Here is a 17297-nt window from a genome sequence, read left to right as displayed (position 1 = left end):
AGTTTTTGCTGGCTGGGTGCGGTGGCTCACGCCTGTAATCCCAACACTTTGGGAGGCCGAGGTGGGTGGATCACCTGAGGTCAGGAGTTGGAGACCAGCCTGGCCAACATGGCAAAATCCCATCTCTACTAAAAATACAATTAGCTGGGCGTGGTGGTTGCAGTGAGCCAAGATTGTGCCACTGCACTCCAGCCTGGGCGACAGAGCGAGACTGCATCTCAAAAAAAAAGAGTTTTTGTTTTCAGGGATCTCACAGGCTAATCATAATTGATAGGTCATATTAGATATAGAAAAACAACACAAAATATTGTCAGTTTGGCCGGGCGCGGTGGCTCACGCCTGTAATCCCAGCACTTTGGGAGGCCGAGGCGGGCGGATCACAAGGTCAGGAGATCGAGACCACGGTGAAACCCCGTCTCTACTAAAAATACAAAAAATTAGCCGGGCGCGGTTGTGGGCGCCTGTAGTCCCAGCTACTCGGGAGGCTGAGGCAGGAGAATGGCGGGAACCCGGGAGGCGGAGCTTGCAGTGAGCCGAGATCGCGCCACTGCACTCCGGCCTGGGCGACAGAGCGAGACTCTGTCTCAAAAAAAAAAAAAAAAAAAAAAAATATTGTCAGTTCTGTAGTTATATGTTTTGTCTATGGCATAAAGACATACCTTGTAATAAAAAGAAATAGAACATGTTGAGTTCAAACTAAAGGATAACTCAAAAATCATTTAAATCTGCCTTTGGTATCATTATTTAAGATTTTGTGTGCTGGGTGCGATGGCTCACACCTGTAATCCCAGCACTTTGGGAGGCCAAGGCAACCAGATCCATTAAGCTCCAGGAGTTCAAGACCAGCCTGAGCAACATGGCAAAAGCATGTCTTTACAAAAAAATTTTAAAAATTAGGCGGTGCATGCCTATGGTCCCAGCTACTCGGGAGGCTACTCAAGAGGTTGAGGTGGGAGAATCACTTGAGCCCAGGATGTCGAACCTGCAGTGAGCCAAGATCACACCACTCCACTCCAGCCTGGGAGACAGAGAGAGACCCTGTCTCCAAAAAAAAAAAAAAAAAAAAAAAAAAGATTCTGAAACAGATTTATTGTAATAGAAACCTTTGAAACATGTTTGCAATTTTCTTTTTTTCTTTTTTTTACTTATTATTTGTTTTTGTACTTACTAAAATTTTTTAGAGGACAGGGTTTTGCTATATTGCCCAGGCGGCTCTTAAATTCCTAGTCTCACGCTATCTTCCTGCCTCTGCCTCCCTAAGTGCTGGATTATAGGTGTGAGCCACCACACCTGGCCTGCAACTCTATTTTTAATTTTAATTTTAATTAATTAATTTTTTTGAGATGGAGTCTCGCTCTGTCACCCAGGCTGAAGTGCAGTGATGTGATCTTGGCTCACTGCAACCTCTGCCTCCCGGGTTCAAGCTATTCTCCCTGCCTTAGCCTCCGAAGTAGCTGGGATTACAGGTGCGTGCCACCATGCCCAGCTAATTTTTGTATTTTTTACTAGAGATGGGGTTTTGCGCTGTTAGCCAGGCTGGCCTGGAACTCCTGACCTCAGATGATCCGCCCGCTTTGGCCTCCCAAAGTGGCGGGATTACAGGTGTGAGCCACAATGCCTGGCCTATTTTTAATTTTTAAAAAGTGGCCTGGTATGTCGGCTCACGCCTGTAATCCCAGCACTTAGGGAGACCTGTCTGACCAATATAGCGAGACCCTGTTCTCTAAAAAAAAAATAATGAATAAAAAAATCCATAAACATAGTGTGACCTTGTCTCTACTAAAAATAAAAAAATTTGCCAGGTGCAATAGTGCATGCCTATAGTCCCAGCTACTTAGGAGGCAGAGGTGGTAGGATCACTTGAGCCCAGGAGTCAAGGCTGCAGTAAGCTATGATCACATTACTGTACTCCAGCCTGAGTGACAGGGCAAGACTTTGTCTCCAAAAGAAATTTTTTTAAGTTATCAAAAGGGCCAGGTGTGGTGGCTCACACCTGTAAACCCAGCACTTTGGGAGGATGAAGTAGGAGGGTTGCTTGAGCCCAGGAGTTCAAGACCAACTTGGGCAAGATGGTGAGATCCTATCTCTACAAAAAAATTAAAATAAAAATAAAAAGCACACAAAAAGTTAGCAAAAGTTTTTCTACATAAACTCATGATTTTAGAATAATGTATTATTAGAATATATAAATATCTCAGGCGAGGCATGGTGGCTCACGCCTGTAATCGCAGCACTTTGGAAGGCTGAGGCGGGTGGATCACGAGGTCAGGAGATCAAGACCATCTGGCTAACATGGTGAAACCCCGTCTCTACTAAAAAATACAAAAAATTAGCCAGGCGTGGTGGCGGGCGCCCATAGTCCCAAATACTCCGGAGGCTAAGGCAGGAAAATGGCGTGAATACGGGAGGCGGAGCTTGCAGTGAGCCGAGATCGTGCCACTGCACTCCAGCCTGGGCGACAGAGTGAGACGTGAGACTCCGTCTTTAAAAAAAAATAGCTGGTCTTGGTGGCTCGTGCCTGTAGTCCCAGCTGCACGGGAGGCTGAGGCAGGAGAATCGCTTGAACCTGGGAGGCGGAGGTTGCAGTGAGCCAAGATCGCACCACTGCACTCCAGCCTGAGCGACAGAGCAATGTTCTGTCTCAAAAAAAAAAAAAAAAAAAAAAAAAATTAGCCAGGCCGGCCGTGGTGGCTCACACCTGTAATCCCAGCACTTTGGGAGCCTGAGGCGGGCAGAATCACCTGAGGTCAGGAGTTCAAGACCAGCCTGACCAACATAGAAAAACCCCGTCTGTACTAAAAATTCAAAATTAGCCGGACGTGGTGGCACGTGCCTGTAGTCCCAGCTACTCAGGAGGCTGAGGCAGGAGAATTGCTTGAACCCGGAAGCCAGAGGTTGCAGTGAGCCAAGATCATGCCATTGCACTCCAGCCTGTGCAACAAGAATGAAACTCCATCTCAAAAAAAATTTTTTTTTAAATTCTATAAATAATAATGTCTATTTAACAAATGTACACATTTATAATAATTCCATCCCTAATTTACTACTGGAAAAAAACGACCAGAAAAGCAACACGAGTATGTGACTTTCCTAAGTCTGTTTGGCTCCTGCTAATATTCTTTTCTTGAGCACATTGTGGTTATAGCAGGATACTGACAGAAGGCAGCCTGAGAGAGCATTATCCATCTATGGATTCATTCAGTAATAAACTTTCCTTTTTTTTCTTTTTTTTTCGAGACGGAGTTTTGCTGTTGCCTAGACTGGAGAGCAACGGCACCATCTCGGCTCACTGCAACCTCCGCCTCCTGGGTTCAAGCAATTCTCCTGCCTCAGCCTCCAAGTAGCTGGGATTACAGGCATGTGCCACCATGCCCAGCTAATTTTGTATTTTTAGGTGAGAAGGGGGTTTCACCATGTTAGTCAGACTGGTCTTGAACTCCTGACCTCAGGTGATCCATCCACCCTAGGACTCCCAAAGTGCTGGGATTACAGGCGTGAGCCACTGTGCCACCACTTTTTTTTTTTTTTTTAAGAGATGGTGGGTCTCTCGCTCTGTCTCATAGGCTGGAGTGCAGCGGCATCATCATAACCTTGAGCTCCAAGGTTCAAGGAATCCTCCTGCCTCAGCCTCCTGTGTAAAAGCATCATTCCTGGCTTTTTTTTTTTTTTTTGAACCTGAGTTTTGTTCTTGTTGCCCAGGCTGGAGTGCAGTGGTGCCATCTCAGCCACTGCAGTGAGCCTCCCAGATTCAAGTGATTCTCCTGCCTAAACCTCCCAAGTAGCTGGGATTACAAGCATGTGCCACCACGTCCAGCTAATTTTTTGTATTTTTAGTAGAGACAGGGTTTCACCGTGTTGGCAAGGCTGGTCTCGAACTCCTGGCCACAAGTGATCCGCCTGCCTCAGCCTTCCAAAGTGCTGGGATTACAGGCGTGAGCCACCATGCCTGGCCTGGCCAATTTTTTTTTTTTTTTTTAAGAGACGTAGTCTCGCTCTGTCGCCCAGGCTGGAGTGCAGTGACACAGTCTTGGCTCACTGCAAGTTCCACCTCCCGGGTTCACACCATTCTCCTGCCTCAGCCTCCTGAGTAGCTAGGACTACAGGTGCTCCCGCCACCATACCTGGCTAATTTTTGTATTTTTAGTAGAGATGGGGTTTCACCATGTTAGCCAGGATGGTCTCCATCTCCTGACCTCGTGATCCACCCGCATCAGCCTCCCAAAGTGCTGGGATTACAGGCGTGAGCCACCGCACCTGGCCTTTATTTTTTATTTTTATATACACACACACACACACACACACACACACACACACATATATTTTATGGAAAAATTCACAAATGTGCGTGTCATCGTTGCTCAAGGACCATGCTAATCTTCTATATATCGTTCCAGTTTTAGCACATGTGCTGCTGAAGTGAGCACTGATCTCAGTCTTGAAAGAGGACTAGGTGTTTGCTTGGTGAATTGGGAGGGAGGAGGGAAGGTGGTTAGGAAAGGCATTCCAGGCAGAGGGAGTAATTAATAGAATTAAATGCAGGCAGGTGTGAAATAGCATGGTGAGCTAGGGGAAATTGAATTTGTTTTGCACAGCTGGAGCATAAAATTTGAGGGAGAAGTAGGACATGGAAAAAGATGAGACAGAGGGGCAGGCAGATTATGGAGGCCTCATAGGCCCTTCTAAGGAGATTGGATTTTATTTTAGGCAGTGGGGAACTATTTTAAATTATATTCTGTGTCCTAAAAGAATCAGATTTTCTTTTTTCAAATGGTCTTTCAGGCCACTTTGTGAAGGACAGCCCGGGAGGGCTCTTGGTTAGAAGCCGGTGATTGGTTAAGAGACTATTGGAATAGTCCAGACGAGAGATCTTGAGGGCCTAGAACGGGCAGTAATAGAGAGTTAGAAACTAGGGCATGGATAGGAATTAAGATAGAATTAACAGGACCTGGTGACCCACATGGAATCTAAGTATTGAGTGGGTTATAAAAATAGAGATTTGCCGGGCACGGTGGCTCACGACTGTAATCCCAGCACTTTGGGAGGCTGAGGTGGGCGGATCACAAGGTCAGGAGTTCGAGACCAGCCTGGCCAATATGGTGAAACACCGTCTCTACTAAAAATACAAAAATTAGCCGGGCCTGGTGGTGGGCGCCTGTACTCCCGGCTACTTGGGAGGCCAAGGCAGGAGAATTGCTTGAACCTGGGAGGCGGAGGTTGCAATGAGCCGAGATCTCACCACTGCACTCCAGCCTGGGTGACAGAGCAAGACTCTGTCTCAAAAAAAAAAAAAAAGAGAGATTTAGATGTCGGGTATCAAGGGTGTCAAGGGTGAAGGGTTGGAAAGGCAAAGCTAAAGGACAGCAAATGTGGGGGTAAGATATTTGCAGCAGATGCTTCACAGAATTTGCTTATACACTATTTAAAGATGACGCCAATTATAACATTGAAAAAAAGAATTGCCGGGCGCCGTGGCTCATGCCTGTAATCCCAGCACTTTGGGAGGCCAAGGCGGGCAGATCACGAGGTCAGGAGTTTGAGACCAGCCTGACCAACACGGTGAAACCCCATCTCTACTAAAAATACAAAAAAAAAAAAAAAAATTAGCCAGGCTTGGTGGCGTGCGCCTGTAATCCCGGTTACCCAGGAGGCTGAGGCAGGAGAATCACTTGAACCCAGGCAGCGGAGGTTGCAGGAGCCAAGATCGTGCCACTGCACTCCAGCCTGGGCAACAGAGTGAGACTCCATCTCAACAAAAAAGAAAAAGAATTGAGAGGAGTGAGGCAGAGGTAAAAATGACCAAAGGTCAGTTTTAAATGCTTGCCTGGCAGATCACATGAGGTCAGGAGTTCGAGACCAGCCTTGCCAACATGATGAAACCCCGTCTCTACTCAAAATACAAAAAAATTAGCTGGGCGTGTTGGCAGGCGCCTGTAATCCCAGCTACTCAGGAGGCTGAGGCAAGAGAATCGCTTGAACCCGAGATGCAGAGGTTGCAGTGAGCCAAGAATGCACCATTGCACTCTAGCATGGGCGACAAGAGTGAAACTGTCTCAAAAAAATAAATAAATAAATAAATAGGCTTGCCTAAGACATCTGCATTTTCCTTGATGGGTGGCATAGAGGTTGGCTAGAAGCAGCTGGAGTGTCCCTACCTACCTATCTTTCTTTCTCTTTTCCCATACCCTCCCCTCCACAGAAGTGACACAGCCCTAGAGGAGGCAGTAGCAGAGGTGCTAGACCATCGACCCATCGAGCAGAAACACTGCCCTCCCTGCCATGTTTCAGTTGAGCTGGTGGGGTCCTGCGCTACCCTGGTGACTGAGAGAATCCTGCAGGGGGCACCAGAGATCTTGGACAGGCAAACTGCAGCCCTTCTGCATGGTAAGGGTGGCTTTTGGATTGGGACCCGAGTAGTTCTATTCCTATCCCTGAGAAGGGAGGGTGGAAAAGTCTAGACACTTCCAGCCTAACCATATGCTCTCAGAGCCATTCAGCTCATACCAAAAGATAGGATTCTTTCGGCGGACAATTAAGTATCTGTTTAAAGGCCTGTGGGATACTTGTTGGAGAAAGTAGAAAGAGGCCGGGCGCGGTGGCTCAAGCCTGTAATCCCAGCACTTTGGGAGGCCGAGACGGGCGGATCATGAGGTCAGGAGATCGAGACCATCCTGGCTAATACGGTGAAACCCCGTCTCTACTAAAAAATGCAAAAAACTAGCCGGGCGAAGTGGCGGGTGCCTGTAGTCCCAGCTACTCGGGAGGCTGAGGCAGGAGAATGGCGTGAACCCGAGAGGAGGAGCTTGCAGTGAGCTGAGATCCGGCCACTGCACTCCAGCCTGGGTGACAGAGCGAGACTCCGTCTCAAAAAAAAAAAAAAAAAAAAAAGAAAGTAGAAAGGAAGTACAGGGCAACAGACCAAGAAGCTTCCTGTTGGCATCATTTTATGATAGAAGGAGGACTAGCCAAAAAAGCAGGAAACAGATTCCAATACCAGTTCCTCCAGGAAATAGAGGGGTGACCTTGAACAGGTCTCTTAACCTTTCTTGTTCTCGTTTTTCCACTTGTGAAAAAAAGAGAGAGAGTGAGTTGGACTAGCTGTCTTTTCAACTTAGAAGATTCTTTGCTGGGATTTGGCCTACTAAAGAGGTGTATCTCTGTCTGACTAGGCTGTAAAATCTCCAAGGATTGAGATGCTCAGGCTTTCTTTCTACGTTTTTCCCATTTCCCTTCCTACATCTTAGTTTGGATTTGGGAGGTTTGAGGACACAGTCCATCCCAGTTTCTCATTTTGCTTTTAGAGATTTTGCTATACAAATCTCCTTGTATTGTGTCCATTTGGTGTGAAGGTTATATATGTTCTGGTGGTCATGTGTGGAGGGTCACAGGATTCAAGTTCCACCATCTCCCTTCTCCACAGGAACCATCATCCTGGACTGTGTCAACATGGACCTTAAAATTGGAAAGGCAACCCCAAAGGACAGCAAATATGTGGAGAAACTAGAAGCCCTTTTCCCAGACCTACCCAAGAGAAATGATATATTTGATTCCCTACAAAAGGCAAAGTTTGATGTATCAGGTATGAAATGTTAGCTGACTTTTCTGCCTCCCAGATGAGAAAACAGAAAGGCAAGCCTTGTTTATTATATTATTTTTATTTTTTTTTGAGATGGAGTCTCACTCTGTCGCCCAGGCTGGAGTATAGTGGCGCGATCTTGGCTCACTGCAAGCTCCACCTCCCAGGTTCACGCCATTCTCCTGCCTCAGCCTCCCAAGTAGCTGGGACTACAGGCGCCTGCCACCACGCCCGGCTAATTTTTTGTATTTTTAGTAGATATGTGGTTTCACTGTGTTAGCCAAGATGGTCTTGATCTCCTGACTTCATGATCCGCCCACCTCGGCCTCCCAAAGTGCTGGGATTACAGGCGTTAGCCACCGCATGCAGCCATTATTTTTATTTTTTTTGAGACAGTCTTGCTCTGTCACCCAGGCTGGAGTGCAGTGGCACAATCTCGGCTCACTGCAACTTCCACCTCCTGGGTTCAAGCGATTCTCCTGCCTCAGCCTCCCGAGTAGCTGGGATTACAGGCGCCCACCACCACACCCAGCTAATTTTTGTATTTTTAGTAGAGATCGGATTTCACCATGTTGACCAGGCTGGTCTCGAACTCTTGAGTTCAGATGATCTGCCCGCCTGGGCCTCCCAAAGTGCTGGGATTACAGGCATGAGCCACCATGCCTGGCCAATTATTTAAATTTTATGCCAGAGAGAAATGAAGTAGCATATTAGCCTAAGCATGAACTAATCAATCATTTACTGGATTGTTCTATCCTGGCTCTTGGTTAGGATGAGGAGGAAGGTATTAAGAGCCTCACAAGGGCTGGGCGCAGTGGCTCACGCCTGCAATTCCAGCACTTTGGGAGGCCGAGGTGGGCAGATCACCTGAGGTCAGGAGTTCAAGACCAGCCTGGCTAACATGGTGAAACACTGTTTCTACTAAAAATACGAAAAATTAGCCAGGCATGATGGTGTGTGCCTGTAATCCCATCTACTTAGGAGGCTGAGGCAGGAAAATCGCTTGAAACCGGGAAGCGAAGGTTGCAGTGAGCCGAGATCGTGCCATTGCACTCCAGCTTGGGCAACAAGAGCAAAACTCCGTCTCAAGAAAAACAAAGAGAGCCTCATAGGTTCTAGTCTATTCAGACAATATAGGACATATATATAAAATATGCTGAGAGTATACTAAATTATCAGAGTGAAATCTATAGCATTGGTTAGGGAGGCTAAAGAAATATTTTGTGAGTATACAAAAGACGAAGAGAACCAAAAAAAAAAACCATATTCTTCTACTCATCTACCACCTGTTGACATGAAAAGGAAAAATGAAAGAAAGAACTCGTATATAAACAGTATAGGAAGAGGGAAAATACAAAGTAAAAGCCTCTGTGCTGGGTTTTATTCTTCTCTCCAAAGTTCCTTGCTGTAAAGGTACCTATTGTCACCAATTATTTAAGATGGCTTTTGATTATGTGATTACATTTTCTGTTTTTCTTTTTTTTTTTTGAGATGGAGTCCAGGTTCAAGTGATTCTCCTGCCTCACCCTCCTGAGTAGCTGGGATTACAGGTGCCCGCCACTACACCCAGCTAATTCTTTGTATTTTTAGTACAGACAGAGTTTCACCATGTTGGCCAGGCTGGTCCCGAACTCCCGATCTCAGGTGATCTGCCCACCTCAGCCTGCCAAATTGCTGGGATTACAGGCCTGAGCCACTGCACCCAGCTATGATTACATTTTCAATTGTCTCCCCCATTCATTGCCCCAAAGAGAGGCTATTTTTCCTTTCTTGACCCATCTGGCTGCCCTTGCCTTCTTGGTCTTGGGAACCTGACCTCCCCTGTTTGACCCCTAGTCTCACATCTGCTTTCTAGGACTGACCACTGAGCAGATGCTGAGAAAGGACCAGAAGACTATCTATAGACAAGGCGTCAAGGTGGCCATTAGTGCAGTATATATGGATTTGGAGGTAAGAGTAAGTTGTGACTGTGGGTGGGGAGAGAAAGCCTTTAGCTATGCATGTTATGCATGTGGCCTTGCACCTCATTCCTGGCTCACCTCCAAAACGTATTTTGTGTCTATCTTCTTGTCTCCACCTCCACTATGACCACCAGAGTCCAGCATCTCTCACTGCACCACTGTACTAGCCTCAGTGCTGGTTTCCCTGCCTCCGCTTTTGCAGCCCTACAAACCATTCTCCCCAAAGCAGCCAGAGTGGTCTTTTTAAAATTTTTTTTTTTTTTGAGAGTCATGCTTTGTTGCTCAGGCTAGAGTGCAGTGGTACCATCATGGCTCACTGCAGCCTCAACCTTCCAGGCTCAAGCAGTCCTCTCACCTTAGCCTCCCGAGTAGCTGGGTCCACAGGTGCACACCACCACACCTAGCTAGTGTGTGTGTGTGTGTGTGTGTGTGTGTGTGTGTGTATGTGTAGACAGGGTCTCACTATGTTGCCCAGGCTGGTCTCAAACTCCAGGCCTCAAGCAGTTCTCCCACCTTGGCCTCCGAGTTCTGGGATTACAGGCGTGAGCCACCGTGCCCGGCCTCATTGTACTTTTAATAAAATCTAAAGGACTTACCATGGTTTACAGGGCCATGCTTGATCTGGCCATTGTCTTTTTCCCTGGCCTCATTTCATTCCGGCTCCACTCCTGCGCTACAAGTACTACAGGCACACTGGTTTCTTTTCTGTTCCTCGGAACCATTAAGCTCATTCCCAGATGAGATTTTCTCTTTGTAGAGATGGCTCTTCTTAACATTCAGATGTCTCAGCTCAGATGTCTGTTGTTTTGGGAGGTTTTTCCTGACCACCCTAACTGAAGTACTATCTCCTATGCTCAAAAAACCTCTAGCAGTTATGTTTGTTTGTTTTGAGCCTTACTCTGTTGCCCAGGCTGGAGTGGAGTGGCGCAATCTCAGCTCACTGCAGCCTCTGCCTCCCGGGTTCAAGTAATTCTCTTGCCTCAGCCTCTGTAGTAGCTGGGATTACTGGTGCGTGCCAGCATGCCCAGCTAATTTTTTGTTTTGTTTTCGTTTTTTCTTTTTTGAGAAGGAGTTTTGCTCTTGTCCCCCAGGCTGCAGTGCAATGGTGCTATCTCGGCTCACTGCAACTTCTGCCTCCCTGGTTCAAGTGATTCTCCTGCCTCAGCCTCCTGAGTAGCTGGGATTACAGGCACACATCCCCATGCCCAGTTAATTTTTGTGTTTTTACTAGACACAGGGTTTCACCATGTTGGCTAGGCTGGTCTCGAACTCCTGACCTCGAGTGATCCACCCGCCTCGGCCTCCCAAAGTACTGGGATTATAGGTGTGAGCCACTGCGCCCGGCCATTTTTGTATTTTTAATAGAGACAGGGGTTTCACCATGTTGGCCAGGCTGGTCTTGAACTCCTGACCTCAAGTGATCTGCCCGCTTTGGCCTCTCAAAGTGCTGAGATTACAGGCCTGAGCCACCACACCCGGCCTGTTTGTTTTTCAAAGCACTTAACATACTAAAAGGATCTTGTTTCCTGGTTTGCCTGTTAATTGTCTATATTCCTCTGCTAGTTTATCAACTCTACCAGGACCCTGTTTCTTTTTTGTCTGTTGTAGCTCTAGGACCTTTAACAGTGTCTGACACATAGCGGATGCTCAGTAAACTTTGTTGAATGTATCAATGAATATAACTTTAATAATAGTGTTCAATTAAATGCTGTATATGGAAACCAAAAATAATAATAATGGTGTCTGAATACCTGGTTCCATGTCATAGTGGTTTAAATCATTCATCTGGCTGGGCGTGGTGGTTCACGCCTGTAAATCCCAGCACTTGGAAGGCAGAGGCAGGTGGATCACTTGAAGTCAGAAATTCAAGACCAGCCTGGCCAACATGGGGAAACCCTGTCCCTGCTAAAAATACAAAAAAAAAAAAAAAAATTAATTGGATACAGTGGTGGGCACCTATAGTCCCAGCTACTCAGGATGCCGAGGCACAATAATCGCTTGAACCCAGGAGGCAGAGACTGCAGGGAGCCAAGGTCGCTCCGCTGCACTCCAGCCTGGGTGACAGAGCGAGACTCTATCTCAAAAAAAATAATAAATAGGCTGGGCGCGGTGGCTCAAGCCTGTAATCCCAGCACTTTGGGAGGCCGAGACGGGCGGATCACGAGGTCCGGAGATTGAGACCATCCTGGCTAACACGGTGAAACACCGTCTCTACTAAAAAATACAAAAAACTAGCCGGGCGAGGTGGCGGGCGCCTGTAGTCCCAGCTACTCAGGAGGCTGAGGCAGGAGAATGGCGTAAACCCGGGAGGCGGAGCTTGCAGTGAGCTGAGATCCGGCCACTGCACTCCAGCCTGGGCGACAGAGCGAGACTCCGCCTCAAAAAATAAATAAAATAAAAAATAAATAAAATAATTCATCTGATCTGAATACATACTTTACACAGCTTTCTTTTTTTTTTTTCTTTTTTTTTTTTTTTGAGGCGGAGTCTTCACTCTGTCGCCCAGGCTGGAGTGCAGTGGCACCATCTCGGCTCACTGCAAGCTCCGCCTCCCGGGTTCGCGCCATTCTCCTACACAGCTTTCTACTAAGTACTGTGTAAAAATACTAAATAAATAAAACACGATAGCATGGTCTCTTCTCTCATGGTTCGTAACCTAGTTCGAGAAACAAACAAAAACATAAAAGGCTTGCCTCGTACCTTAATCAAATACAAACTGACATATTAGAAATGCCAAAGATTGGCCGGGTGCAGTGGCTCATGCCTGTAATCCCAGCACTTTGGGAGGCCGAGGCAGGTGGATCACCTGAGGTCAGGAGTTCGAGACTAGCCTGGTCAACGTGGTGAAACCCCGTCTCTACTAAAAGTACAAAAATTAGCCAGGCATGGTAGTGGGCACCTGTAATCCCAGCTACTTGGAAGGCTGAGGCAGGAAAATCGCTTGGACCCAGGAGGTGGAGGTTGCAGTAAGCCAAGATCACACCACTGCACTCCAGCCTGGGCGACAGAATGAGAATCTCAAAAAAGAAACAAATAAAAAAGAAAGGAAGAAATGCCAAGGCTTAAAAACAAACAAACAAACAAAAAACAAGAAATGACAAGGATAGAGAAAAGCAGTTTTCACATGTCTGCTCTTATTTGTATACCCCATTATTCTGTTTTAGAATAAAAATACCCACAAGGCGGGCTGGGTGCGGTGGCTCACACCTGTAATCCCAGCACTTTGGGAGGCCAAGGCAGGCAGATCCCCTGAGGTCGGGAGTTTGAGATCAGCCTGACCAACATGGAGAAACCCCGTCTCTACTAATAAAAAATTAGCCAGGCATGATGGCACATGCCTGTCATCCCAGCTACTCGAGAGGCTGAGGCAGGAGAATCACTTGAACCTGGGAGGAGGAGGTTTCAGTGAGCCAAGATCGCGCCATTGCATTCCAGCCTGGGCAACAAGAGCAAAACTCCGTCTCAAAAAAAAAAAAAAAATACCCACAAGGCAAAGACTTTCCTTGTTTGATTGCAAGAACCGGAGAGCCTTGAACACGCTAGGCACATTACATACATTATCAGCATTTTTTTTGTTTTTGTTTGTTTGTTTGAGACAGAGTTTCGCTCTTGCTGCCCAGGCTGGAGTGCAATGGTGCGATCTGGAATCACTGCAACCTCCGCCTCTCGAATTCAAGCGATTCTCCTGCCTCAGCCTCCCAAGTAGCTGGGATTACATGCATGCGCCACCACGCACGGCTAATTTTGTATTTTTAGCAGAGATGGGATTTCTCCATGTTGGTCAGACTGGTCTCAAACTCCTGACCTCAGGTGATCCGCCCCCCTTGGCCTCCCAAAGTGCGGGGATTACGGGCATGAGTGACCGTGCCTAGCCCAAGGATGTTTTATTGATGATGATGAGAAAGTCCTTCATCCCTCTCCGTTTCTTCCCTTTCAGGCCTTTCTGGAGAGGTCTAACCTCCTTGCAGATCTCCATGCTTTCTGCCAGGCTCACAGCTACGATGTCCTGGTCGCCATGACTATCTTTTTCAACACTCACAATGAGCCAGTGCGGCAGTTGGCTATTTTCTGTCCCCATGTGGCACTCCGAACAACGGTGAGTCTGTGTCCCTTCTCCAACCTAAGAGCCTTACAGAGTCCACCTGTATGTACCTCTGTGCTCTACAGCTGTCCTATAAGGACCTCTCTTAGGTTCTTATATTAATATACTTACACGAGGTCCCTTGACCTGTTTCTGGACCTGTTTCCTCCCCTTTCTGCTTTTTCCCATTCTCTCTGTATATGAATATCCTTTTTTTTTCATTCTTTTTTTTTTTTTAGTGAACATCCTTAATCATAGCATTGTTGAGAAAAGGTGAATTCCAAAAAGAACTAAAGATTCAATTCATACTTTGAAAGAACTTGAAAGAAATCTAGTTAGAAGGAAATGTTACAAATCTGTAGTTAAAATTCCCTTCTTGAGCTAGGGACCGTGGCACATGCCTGTAGTCCCAGCAACTCGGGAGGCTGATGCGGAAGGATTGCTTGAGCTGGAAAGTTTGAGTCCAGCCTGGGCAAAGATAGCAAGACCTTATCTCTATTGGGGGAAAAAAAAAAAAAAAAAACCTCTATTCTTGGTTTAATCATTAATTCCTCACCCCTGGAATCACACTGTTGCCTTGAAAATTAGAAATATGAGAGACCTTTTCTGCTACTTACTATGCAGGGATTAATTATTCTGTATCGTGCAAACTCTGTAAAAAAGTGATCTAGATCCAGATTTGTTTTCTTTCCTGATCTTCCTTTTGGCTATCTTTTCCTACTTCCTCTCCTTTCTGTTCCTCTGCTGGTTACTGATTAGCCTAGGGAAGAATTTAAAAGTGGACTTAAGGCTGGGCATGGTGGCTCATGCCTATAATCCCAGCACTTTGGGAGGCTGAGGCGAGCAGATCATGAGATCAAGAGATTGAGACCATCCTGGCCAACATGGTGAAACCTCATCTCTTCTAAAAAATACAAAATTAGCTGGGAGTGGTGGTACGTGCCTATAGTCCCAGCTACTCAGGAGGCTGAGGCAGGAGAATCTCTTGAACCTAGGAGGCAGAGGTTGCAGTGAGCCGAGATCACGCCACTGCACTCCATCCTGCCAACAGAGACAGACTCTGTCTCAAAAAAAAAAAAAAAAAAAAAGGTGGGCTTAAGGCAATTCAGGGATTCTGAGGGTGGCCTAGGCTCTGTGAGGACTGCTAAAGACAGAATACAGCCAGATAATCCTTTGCTCTCATAGAAGGTATGTCTGCCCTTTCCCACCTCCCTTTGCCTTTGCCTTTGCCTTCTCCCCAGGAAGCAAATCTGATTTCATTCAGTGTAAGGTGGTTTGTCATTATGAAAAGAACTACAGTTTTGTTTGTTTGTTTTTTGAGTCAGAGTCTCACTCTGTTGCCCAGGCTTGAGTACAGTGGTGTGATCTTGGCTCACTGCAACTGCCACCTCCCAGGTTCAGGCAGTTCTCCCACCTCAGCCTGCAGCTGGGACTACAGGCGCCCGCTACCATGCCCGACTAATTTTTGTATTTTTAGTAGAGACGGGGTTTCACCATGTTAGCCAGGCTGGTCTCGAACTCCTGACCTCAAGTGATCCGCCCGCCTTGGCCTTCCAAAGTGCTGGAATTACAAGCGTGAGCCACTGCACCTGGCCAAGAACTGCAGTTTTTAAAGTCAGGTAGATGCGTTTTTCTGTTCTAGATTTGCCTCTTACTCTTTGAGCTAAGGCAAGTCTTACTCTTTGACTTCTGCATCTGGAAATGGCATAATAGTACCTACTGCTAATTCTAGTATGATCATTAAACATAATATCATGTGTAAAGCACACTTCTGGAGCAGAGTAAGCACTTTGTAAATAGTGGCTCTTACTAATCCTTTCATGAAGAAAAGGGTGCTTTGGCCATTAGAAGTACCTCTTCCACATTCCTGAATCTTCTCCCCTCTGTGCTGCTCATTCGAAGCTGTGTGGATTTCTTTTTTTTTTTTTTTTGAAACAGAGGCTCGCTGTGTCTCCCAGACTGGAGAACAGTGGTGCGATCTCGGCTCACTGCAAGCTCCGCCTCCCGGGTTCACGCCATTCTTCTGCCTCGGCCTCCCGAGTAGCTGGGACTACAGGCACCCGCCACCACACCCTACTAATTTTTTGTAGTTTTAGTAGAGACAGGGTTTCACCGTGTTAGCCAGGATGGTCTCGATCTCCTGACCTCGTGATCCACCCGCCTCAGCCTCTGAAAGTGCTGGGATTACAGGCTTGAGCCACCGCGCCCGGCCAGCTGTGTGGATTTCTAATGACTCTACCATTGTCCAGGCTGCCCCTATGCTTAGAAACAGGAGTCCTTTTCTCTCTCTTTTTTTTTTTTTTTGAGATGTCTTGCTTTGTTGCCCAGGCTGGAGTGGTGCAATGGCATGATCTCAGCTTACTGCAACCTCTGCCTCCCTGGTTCAGGCAATCCTCCCAGCTTCCTAAGTAGCTGGGGCTCCAGGCACACCATCATGGCCAGCTAATTTTTTTTGTATTTTTTGTAGGGACAGAGTCTCGCTACATTGCTCAGGCTGGTCTCGAACTCCTGGACTCAAGTGATCCACCAGCCTCAGCTTCCCAAAGTTCTGGAACTGCAGGTGTGGGCCACTATGCCCAGCCAGGAGTCCTTTTCTCACAGTCTACTCTACCATCTCCTCTCTTTCTCCTGTGTTAGGGGTAGTATAATATATTGATTTAGAACACTGGCTTTGGTGACAGCTCTGGGCTTAGTGTCAGTTTCGCTTCATGCAAATTATGACCTTAGGCAAGTTACCTGATCATCGAATTCTCAGTTTCCCTGCATGTAAGTGAGGGTAATAGTGATACCAATCTTATTTTGTTCAATTCATTCTTCCTCCATCCCTCTTCTGGCCTCTAGATAAATTCTAGTCCCATCCTAGTTCAAGTTCTTGAGCACATTTATACACTTGGAAACAACACTAGATTAGAAGCTGGGGTTCCTGGATTCTGGTTTAACTGCCATCATCTACATGATTTTACTCATAATCATCTTACTTAGCTTTAGTTACTTTAATAATAAAATGAAATATACAATCTAAACTGTTTCCTCTGTTTTTAAAGTACTGTGTATGGCTGGGTATGGTAGCTCATGCCTGTAATCCCAGCACTTTGGGAGGCTGAGCTGGGCAGATCACCTGAGCTCAGGAGTTCAAGACCAGCCTGGCCAATATGGTGAAACCACGTCTCTACTAAAAATACAAAAATTAGCTGGGCATGGTGGCAGGCACCTGTAATCCCAGCTACTCGGGAGGCAGAGGCAGGAGAATTGCTTGAACCTGGGAGGCGAAGGTTGCAGTGAGCTAAGATTGTGCCACTGTACTCCAGCCTGGGTGACAGAGCAAGAATCCATCTCAAAAAAAAAAAATTAAAGCAAAATAAAATAAATAAAACACTGTGTATGAATCCCAGCACTTTGGGAGGCTGAAGCAGAAGGATTGTTTGAGACCAGGATTTGGAGACCAGCCTGGGCAACATAACAAGACCCCATCCCTGTTCTATTAAAAAAAAAAATATATATATATATATATATATATATGAATGATAAAATAAAATACTGTGGGTCGGGCGCGGTGGCTCACACCTGTAATCCTAGCACTTTGAGAGGCCTAGGTGAGAGCGGATCACCTGAGGTCAGAAGTTCGAGACCAGTCTGGGTAACATGGTGTAACCTCGTTTCCACTAAAAATATAAACATTAGC

General features: G+C 46.5%; 1 protein-coding gene and 1 non-coding gene across 3 annotated transcripts in view; one reads left to right on the top strand and one right to left on the bottom strand.

Annotated features, from left to right (window-relative positions):
* LOC105497825 (prune exopolyphosphatase 1) overlaps nt 1-17297 on the top strand; it is a 31461-nt gene that overhangs the window by 11316 nt on the left and 2848 nt on the right. Inside the window, exons 4-7 of one of the 2 annotated variants that reach the window (XM_011769233.2) lie at nt 6197-6381; nt 7418-7576; nt 9429-9523; nt 13472-13630. In XM_011769233.2, the coding sequence (XP_011767535.1) occupies nt 6197-6381; nt 7418-7576; nt 9429-9523; nt 13472-13630 (598 nt within the window). The remainder of the gene's footprint in view (nt 1-6196; nt 6382-7417; nt 7577-9428; nt 9524-13471; nt 13631-17297) is intronic. The other variant, XM_071085792.1, reaches the window with a different exon arrangement.
* Nucleotides 4318-4424, bottom strand: LOC139360517 (U6 spliceosomal RNA). The gene has a single exon (XR_011617921.1). It is a non-coding gene; the product is annotated as a U6 spliceosomal RNA (small nuclear RNA).

Source organism: Macaca nemestrina, chromosome 1 (genome assembly GCF_043159975.1).
Source record: "Macaca nemestrina isolate mMacNem1 chromosome 1, mMacNem.hap1, whole genome shotgun sequence".
NCBI lineage: Eukaryota > Metazoa > Chordata > Mammalia > Primates > Cercopithecidae > Macaca > Macaca nemestrina.
The sequence above is the reverse complement of the archived record's forward strand: the minus strand, read 5'-3'. Positions and strand labels throughout refer to the sequence as shown.